This window comes from Zea mays, chromosome 3 (genome assembly GCF_902167145.1).
Source record: "Zea mays cultivar B73 chromosome 3, Zm-B73-REFERENCE-NAM-5.0, whole genome shotgun sequence".
NCBI classification, from domain to species: Eukaryota; Viridiplantae; Streptophyta; class Magnoliopsida; order Poales; family Poaceae; genus Zea; species Zea mays.
This window is the reverse complement of record NC_050098.1, coordinates 227,008,283-227,018,187: the sequence shown is the minus strand read 5'-3', so window position 1 is coordinate 227,018,187 and position 9,905 is coordinate 227,008,283. Positions and strand designations below refer to the sequence as shown.

The following is a 9,905-nucleotide window of genomic DNA, read 5'->3' as shown; positions in this document are numbered from 1 at the left end:
GGAAATCAAGTAGAGCCAAGATGGAACATTTGTGCACCAAGACAAATACACCAAGGATGTACTGGAGAAGTATGACATGGGTGAGGCCAAGCTTCTCTCGATGACCATGTTCACCACATCGGCTTTGGATGCCGATGAGGACAGTGAGCCCGTGGACTAGAAGGAGTACATGAGCATGATCGACTCTCCTATACCTGACGATGATGAGACCAGGCATACACTTTACTGTCTGTCTTTGCACTAGGTTTCACGCTTCCTCGCGCACTTCCCACAAGCATGCGGCAGAATGGATCATACCTTCGTTTCGCTCCTGAGTTTATATTATGGTATTCCTCTTCTACAGTCCTGTCTTTGTGTGGGTACTCTATTGCGGATTTTATGGGTTGTCGCTTGGGTCGCAAGTCACCTTCTAGGACTTGTCAGTTTTTGGGATATTCTTTGATTTCTTGGCCTTTTTGTAAATAGTCTAGCGTAGCCCAATCCACCATAGAGGCTGAGTGTGTTGTTGTCGCTAGCTGTTGTTTGCAATTGCTCTAGATGATGGCCACTTTGAGAGATTTTGGTTTGGTTTTTCAGCATATGCCTTTGCTTTGTGATAGCACCAGTGCTATTATTGTTGCCAAAGATCTAGTGTTGCATTCTAAGACCAAACACATAAATTCCTACTTTTGTTTTCTAAGATAACATTATGAGAAAAGAGACATAGACTTATGCTATGTTGACACCCACATACAGCTTGCCGATAACCTCACCAAACTCCTTGATCGGTCCACTTTTGCACATTTGTGAGGGGAGCTGTGTGTTTGTGTTTTACATTTTAGAGGAGGGACACATTTTTTGTATAATATTCCTTTTCATATTTCTTTATAGTATGTTTATATATTTTATTTTGTAATATATCTACATTGCATCCCATCATGTATCATAGAGCCTTTTGAGCTTCATGTGTATATCAGTTAGAATATGACTATGCTCTTTGTAGTATGTTTCATGTGTTTATGATGATGCTATGGAAAGCTTAGGCTCTTTTTGCTCATATTGACACAATGTTGTTGAGATAAGCCTGTTTTCAAATTGTGAACATGATTAATAATTGCTCAATCTAAAAGTTGTTCACCACTAAGATTGGGTAGCTAGTGTGTGTATGATGTGTTGAGATTCTTTTTGCTATCACTAGTATGCTAGGTTGCTATGTCTCATGCTTTGAGTTATCCACTGTCTGGTTATATTAATACTTACCGAAATTTGAATCAAGATAAGTGAAATACATAAAGATCGAGATGGGTTTGCATTTGTCACCACATCACTATATCAAGACTGATTCTACTTGCACATTTAGAAGAATTTGAGTAGTGTAGTGGATGATTGAAAAATGTGTCTTTAGCTTCTGGTTGCATTTATGCATAGGCTACCCCCAATTGGAAAGTTAGACTAGCTTGACAATGCTTACAACCTATCACACTTACATGCTTTTGAATGAAACTTGTGTCCCGCTGCAAACTTCAATAAATTGATCAAATACAATTTTAATTCTACATTTGGCATGATGAGTGACCATTGTATGGGGAGGTTCATCACCTTGTATACCTTTAACTAGTACTTAGTTGATTTCCTACTTACATATGTTCAATGTTGTTTTAGTGGTGAACCCCTATTTTTGACATGCTTAAAACTAATTCAAACGCTTATACTTTATATATCTTATGCATATGATCAGTTTGATAATATGCTAACGCATGCATATATTGCTGCACACATCGTGTAGCACCACTTAGATCGTTTTTACATTCTGATTGCAATATTTCTGAAGCTCTTGCATTTTCTACTTCTCTTTCTGCTTTCATGCATATACTAAGGGGGAGTTGCTATTTTTGTGCATTTGTGTGGTGCTTGTTGAGTGTATTTATCAACAAGAGGGAGAACTAACACACACACATAAATCTTGTTGAGGATGCAATTCTTTATGAGGCCCTGAGCACCCTTTTAATGGAGTTGTTTTTGTTAGAGGGAGTTTTTGGGAGAGGTCTTGCTAGTTGTGTTGATCCATTTTCCTCTTTCTAGAGGGACTAGCTTTGCTTTCAGCTTTATTATTGTCTTTTACTCTGATTTGGCTCTGTTCTCTGGCTAGTGGTGTTGAGCCCATTTTCCGTCTCTTCTTGAGGGCTAGCTAAACTTTGCTTGGTTGTGACGGCACCATGGCATGGTGGATGATGTAGTTCATTTATTGACAGAGGGCGACAATACGCTCCTCTAACCACGTGGATAAGTCAACCTGCTCCAACAGTGTCTCCGGTTTTCTGGTAGGTTTGACATCGTCGGAGCGAGTCCACGTGAAGCAAGTGAGGAGGTTGTCGTAGCATTCCTCTGCATCTCTTGATTGAAGTCTTCGAGATACAACGACCTAGTATTGCCCGCTGGCCAGTTCTCTGTGCCATCATTGGTTGTGGGGATTTCCTTTCCTGTCCAAGTCATGGGGGCGACGATGGGCCAATGTGGATGAGTCGATGCACACGAGCCAATGCCGATGCACCAACGTAGATCGACCGATGCAGAACTCGACATTGACAGTCCCATTGGACATTGCCAGAAATGTGTTGTCATGGGAAACCTACGGTTGATCGTTTGGGCAGTTGACACACGAGGAGTGGGGATGTGTGCTATTGCTACAGATCGTGCAGACGCTCATCATCGACATCGAGCCCGACGAGGTGGTCAAGCGCGCCATGAACGACATCAACGCGGCGGCGCGGCGGCGCGTGGCGGCGGCGGAGCGCGCGGAGGCCGAGAAGATACAGCAGGTCAAGCGCGCCGAGGGGGAGGCCGAGTCCAGGCACCTGGCCGGCGTCGGCGTCGCCCGCCAGCGCCAGGCCATCGTGGACGGCCTGCGCCGGTTCGTGCCCGACGAGAAGTCCGTCATGGACATGGTCCTCGCCACGCAGTACTTCGACACCATCAGGGATATCGGCGCCACGTCGCGCGCCGCCACCGTGTTCATCCCGCACGGCCCCGCCGCGGTGCACGATGTGGCTGCGCAGGTCCGCGACGGCGTGCTCCAGGCCGCGGCGTACAACCCCTACGCCGGAACCAAGTGACCGGCCGCCGCACGGCCACGGTGCCTTTCCGCCCTGTCTTTTCTTGCTTCTTGGACATGTTCATGTGTGAATTCGAAACCTGACCATCAGTGTTTGTACCTTGTGTTGAACCTTTACTTCAGTAGGCGAAATACCCAAATTTATACTTCGAGGTGTGTATATACGTACAAAACATAGGAATATTTTATACATGAAAAAACAAGTTTAGTAGCTTAGAAGCAGATGCTTATCCACCAGCATTGTTAGTCTATCTCCCGCAGCTTCAATGTCTCATTTCTCATCTCGCTTTCTATTCTAAACTTCACTCTACAAATAGTATTATATACAGTGTAAAACAGTGTTTTGCATAAACATGAATGACTAAATTTAAGTGATGTCCAATTTGCTTGTTCCATCTTGCAACCGGTGAATATCCAATTTCGACCTATATTAAATCTATACTAATATGAAACGGCATGTTCCCTGTTCGTGCATCCTCCCACCTTTCTCTCTCAGAACTTTTGTAAAAAAACAATTACGTTTATTTGTAATCAATCCACGGTCCAAAAAAACAATTACGTTTATTTGTAATCACAAAGCACGCAAAGGCCCGATAAGAGGTTCGGCGCGCTCAATGCATCACGACCGCACGGTCCTGCTTGACGGCGCATGAGGGCCTCAACGACGGAGGAGCCTAGGAGTACCTGGACACGGGGATTTGCGATGATGCCCGCGGAACCTCGCGGTCGCATTCCCCACCAACTTCACGGAAGCTACTGGCCATCGTCAGCGGGTCGACAAGGTGAAGCTCTGCACCATGCTGCTCTTGTCGCTGCCACCACTGGTGTTGGTGGACAAGTCGTCCTCCGAGTTTAACACCATCACGACACCCCTATCCTACTACGACTGCTTCTTTTTGACGAATGACGACAACCTGCTTCTTTTGGATGCAGGACTCGTTGCGCGTCGCCGCACTCCGCACCACCAACCACAACTAGCCATGGAGTTGAGCCACGTGGCGGCCACACGCGCGAGAGAACACATGTCTCAGAACAAAGGCATACGTCCTACGGGAGAGGCTAGAGGTTGTTGAGACTACAACGACAAGGGTCTCCAGCTTGGGATGATAGCGATGAACACATCACATGTGCTCTAGCTCGAAGTCTATTTCATCACGTCGGTTGCATAAGGCTTCCTTTGTCATTTCAAGGAGCATAACATTATCCGGTTTGCTCCGCCAGACCGTGGACAATTGGTTGTATATGTTGTTGAAGAGGGGTGACCTTGTGGTTTCTTGCAGACCACCGATCCTTCATCTTCTTGAGGGTACGGTGGATAGGATCACATGGATTTATAAATTTATGAACTCAAAAAAAATATAGTTAAGATAAAAACCATGTCCAGTTCATAAAAATATATGTGTACTTATCACTCTTTAATCCTCCATCTTAGTCACAATGAAGTACATGGACTAGTTGGGGGATGCATTGATGTGGCTGTTTCGGAGCACTACCGTGCCTATAGACGACGACAGGGGGGCAATGTCCCCCCTAATGCTCTCCTAATTCTATAGAACCTGTTAGTTTTTAGCTAATTTTCATGTAAATAGTGCAAAAATGCTTCTAACAGCCCTCCTAATATAATTTGGTCTCCCCTAATTTTGGATCCTGGCTTCGCCCCTGACCGTGCCTGTGAAAGAACAAAAAAGAGCATGAACACCTTACAAGGGAGGAACACCATACGAGGAAGTAAAAAAGGAGAAGCACCATACAAAGCACCATATGATCCATAAAGAGGAGCACCACATGGATATCCATATGGATATGGAGGTACGAAGAAGAGAAACGTTGGAAGAGGAGCATCAATGGTAGAAGGAGGTTTAGTGGTAGAAGGAGGAGTATCAGCGAATGGTCGTTATGGATATGGAGGAGGAGGATATGAACATGAAAACATCGGTTGCGGACTCAAGAAATGGAGATGGGCATGAACGTCCTTCCATTGATGATGGACGAGATAAAGACCATCGAAGAAGACTTACCCCACACAGGTGGAGCATTCATGATGTTGTGGAGATTGCTGGTTGAGAAAGTCGGTGAACGTATCAAAGTTTGAACTCTACCTTGTATTCATAACGAAATAGAGTTAAAGGCTACATATGGAGATGAAGGCCTATGAAATAGAAAGTGATGGGTGTGAATAAATCCAAATACCCTCCTCCATTTATAGAGTGAATTCATGATTTTTATTATTTTTTTTGAAATCCAAATGATTAAAATGACATTAATCAATCAGAAGTCATCACAACAACACTATCAGTATTGATCAGGCCTAGTCGGTATCAACCTATACTCCAACATGACATTTGGTACCGATGAACATGGTCCCAACAGAGTCAACATCAACTATGCCAATCAATTGGTAGACTCACCGACCGACCAGTTGTAACACTTGCTGATGGAACCACGAGGATCGATACCCAATGTGTGCAAGGTAAGGTTATGTCCAACAACTCCCCTATAATATCCCAATCTGAAAAAGGGTTTTTGGGAGACTACTGTAGCTTAGTACAGTAGAGCTTGAATGCAGACCCATAAAAAGGGTGTTGGCTCCTCCTGCCCCCATTTTCGTTGCTTCTCTCTCCTCTTGTATCCATGTTTGCATTCTATTATGGGCATTCACATCCACGTTTTGCTGGATCGGGTAGCTTCCTTTTGCATATGCATCCTTATGCAAGTCATCTAATTTTCACATGCATTTAGGAGCCGCTAGACATATCCGAAGGCTATTCTCAATAAGAATTTTGTAACACTCTTTTTAACACTGCCACATCATCAAGGGTGTCATGAAACTAGCTAAGAATGAAACAATATCTCTCAATGCAAAATTTCACTTCGCTATTTCATAGACTAACATACTGTTAAATGCTACGACTAAATAACCAATAGAATATAATAAAATATGTGAAGGTGAAACAAATCACTTTCAATGGAGGTTTCACATAGTTTTCAAGATCTTAGAAACGAGTTGACATGGTTTCATCCCATAAAACTCATTCCTTTTAAATGTTATGCCATGTCATCTAAATTGCTTATGTGACACACTATTAAATGGTATGAAACCACCTTGAAACTACTATTGAGAATATCATAAGGACAATAAATGAGCGCATGAGGGCTGGGTAGCGCACGAGGGTTGGATGTTTTGTTGTAGGGACTAAAGTTTACTACTATTAAATATAGTCTAATTATAAAACTAATTACACAACTAAAGACTAAATTGCGAGACAAAAGTTTAAGCCTAATTAATTCACGATTAGCAAATATTCATTGTAGTGTCACATGGGCGAAGCATGAACTAATTAGACTTAATAAGTTTGTCTTGTCATTTATTCCTCATCTATTTAATTAATTTTGTAATTAGGCTATATTTAATATTTCTAACTAACATCTAAATATATGATGTGACATAGACTAAAGTTTAGCCCCGGTGAAGAATTTATTTTAAACTTCACTATAAACAGTGTAGCAAAAACACACACGTCGTATGCAAGACATTATCAAACATAACACTCCGATCGCCACCACTTTCATATTTAGAACCGCGTCTTGCCATGTTTAAAAAATGGGATTGAGATAATCGTTCGTGTGCCTCGACCGTTTGTTTATAGGTAACATGAGGCCTATGACTAATATGCCCTCGCCTCCCTTTCCCTTCTATCCACCATTGGTCCCCTTTTTTCTTTCCTAAGCTCCCTTGTCCTCGAATCCCTAACCCTAGCGATGGTGATGCCCTTCCACCGTTCATCAATTGGCAATTCGACTGGAGAGAAGCGTCGCTGGTGCTGCGTGTTTGATCCAGTGAAGCTCGCCTTGGCGGCATTCGCCCAAATAGACCTCGACGACAACGGTTCACCCAAGTCCGCGTCCGAGCGCGCGTCGACGACCTTAACCTTAGGCACATAGTCAACGATGTCAATGCTTCCAAGTCTCGCCTCCTTGCCTGTCGGTTGCACCGTGGAGGTAAGAAACGATTTGCCTTGTCGCCCTGTGTAACACCTTAAATGCATCAATTAAAATAATACATTTAAAACTTAGTAGAGAGTAAAGTAAAAATTTTAAATCAAATGTTTGATCTTATTTTTCTTTACAGAATGATTTTTAGCTCATAATTGATTGATGCTTGTATTCATAAAATTTCTTTTATAAGAAACCCCAATTGATTAATATAAAAACATTAGTCCAAAAATACATATTTTAATTATAAATAATTTTGGTATAATTATTATGATTTTTGAAGTATTTAAAAATATATTCATCTATATTCTTATTGGATATATAAAAAAAATTGGATACCCTAGCCGAACCGGCCCATCAAGGCAGCCCAAATGGCCCAGCCGCCACCCCCACTTCCTCTCTCTCACTTACAGGCGGGACCCACCTTGGCCCCTTTCACCTACCTCTAGCCACGCCCGCACCTGGCGGACCATCCGCGCGCGCCTGCGCTGCCCACCCGCCAGCGCCGCGCCGACGTGCCCGACCCTGGGCCCCGGCTGAGCCGCCCGACGCGCCCAACTCCTCGCCTCCTTCCGCGTCTGAAACCATCGACCCTTCCTCTCCCCTCTCCCCCACCTTCCCTTTCTCCATCACTCGAGAAACCAATGCCATTAATGGCCGCCGCCACTCCCTCTCCCCGACTCTCCCTCTCCCTCCTCCCCTCTATAAAAAACGGCGTCGAGCCCCTTGCTCCTCCCCTCACCCAAGCTCTCTCCCTCTCTTAATCTCTCTCTCACGCTCGCTAACCAGATCGTGCCCTCACGACCGCGTCTTGTCGTGCCCAAGCCCCGGTCGCGCCCTCCCTGGCCGCGCCCCACCTCGCTGACGACCACCTCGTTGTGACCGAACTCCCTCCGTTCATCGCAAGGTTGAAGTCAGCCTGGATTTTTATTAAAATTTCAAAATCATGTTTTCAATTAGTTCATGAATTCTGTAATTATTTGTTTTAAATTGGAAATATTGTGAATTAGAAGTCATGTGTATGTAAACGGTGGATTTTGAGTATATGTGCGATGAATTAGCATATTATTATCTGTCATATGGTATATGCTTATAGTTATTTTGGAATTTGTGTTTAGGAAGAAAAATGACAAGATTTGGTAGACCACGTGTTAGTGACGAAAATACTAGATAAGTAATTTCACAATTAAATTTGTTTTTAATGAATTTTAGAATTTGTCGAGAAGTTTATACTCATAGGTTCATATACTTATTTTAGACCTACTAAATAAATAATAGAAACTTTATTAACATAGGAGTAATATAAGTAGTACCAATGTTCATAATAATTCAAATATTGTAGTCCAATCAGTGGTTTAACTTAAGTGATGACATTTTCTTTTAGAAAGAAAAGATAAAACTAAAAGTAGATATATGTTTATGGTAGAGATAATTAATTAATTTATTTCCGTGAAATTGGTTAAATTATTTCATCTAAGCTATGTTATGTAAAACACTTTTATAGTCGAAATTCCATATAACTTTCACTAGTGACAATCCAAAGTAGTGTTTATATTTTATGTCGTAGCAAATGGATGTCAATACGAGTAGGCTAATAATATGATTACAAATTAAGTTTTATTCTAGATATTTTTATAAGTATGGTTTGTTCGGTATATGTCTATTCATGTATGGTATATGCTTGTTCATGTAATGGTGTATGTATATTTATTTGGTGAATGTTTTCTTTTGTATTTATTGTATGTGAATCTATATTAGAAGATGATTTCGTGGTAGAAGACCAAAATATGTTTTTGGACGATGCGCAGGACACCTTTGAGCAAGGCAAGTTGATTCTCCCTCTGCACTTCTGTTTGAACCCAAATAATGCATACAATAATGTTTACTTTTGGTGTTTGCATAAATTTGATGGGATTTGCCTAAATAGGATTACCTAGAAATACCTACCATATTCCTTGATTACCTTGGGATAAACACTATGCTTAGTAAATGTGCTACTGCTCAACTTGATCATTATGATGTCACTCTTTAATGATACTATTGTTCCGAAAATGAAATTTGTATTATAATGTTAACCCGATGGTTAAACAAGAACATGTTGTATTAAATGGAACATGGAGTGACCACCCAGGAAAACAGTGCAACCACGAGTGCTATCATGGCTTTGGCTTTGGTAAATAGCTTTATAGACTTAGTGCTTAGCAACCCTACCTGAAAGATAGGCAAGAGGGGGCGGCAGTGGTTTGGTGGCAGCTCATGTTAACATGGGGTGGTAGTCTTGGCTAAGCTATCTCGCTCAAAGGGTCACCAATACTGACATGGAAACCTTAGCGGGTGGCTTTGTACTAAGGATATTTTATGGAAGTCTCATAATGGATCCCTAGTCATTCACCTCGGTAGTGTTTATGGGTCCGTACAATCCAGACTAGATGGGATACATGGCTTATGGGTAAAGTTGTACCACCGTTGCAGATAGAGATGTCAATGGGTAATTCCCCACCGGGTTATAGCATCCCATCCCCATCCCCATCATGTTTGATACATCCCCATACCCATACCTATATCCATCATGGGTACAAAACTCATCCCATACCCATCCCCATTCGGGTTTCGGGTCCCCAATGGGTCCCCATCATCAATTAAGGGATAACTAGGTACTAACATCTAGCACAAACTATCCAGATTTCATACATCACCACATCGGCAAACACTCATCCATGAACCATGATCCATTCATCCATCCATCAGAAAAGAAATCAGTACTTGGGACCAATATAAGAAATGGAGTCTACCAGGTTTGATGGCCGACTCGGCCTCAACT

At 42.4% G+C, this 9,905-nt stretch overlaps 1 protein-coding gene across 1 annotated transcript; it reads left to right on the top strand.

Moving 5' to 3' along the window:
* Nucleotides 1-2,457: 2,457 nt before the first annotated feature.
* On the top strand, nucleotides 2,458-3,458 carry LOC103651540 (hypersensitive-induced response protein 3). The gene has a single exon (XM_035966510.1). The coding sequence runs from the start codon at nucleotides 2,724-2,726 to the stop codon at nucleotides 3,090-3,092; it is 369 nt and encodes a 122-aa protein (XP_035822403.1). The 5' UTR covers nucleotides 2,458-2,723; the 3' UTR covers nucleotides 3,093-3,458.
* Nucleotides 3,459-9,905: the final 6,447 nt, after the last annotated feature.

Bases quoted from the DNA above. Each gene is read 5' to 3' on its own strand.
- LOC103651540 (XM_035966510.1), top strand. From the start codon at position 2,724: ATGAACGACATCAACGCGGCGGCGCGGCGGCGCGTGGCGGCGGCGGAG.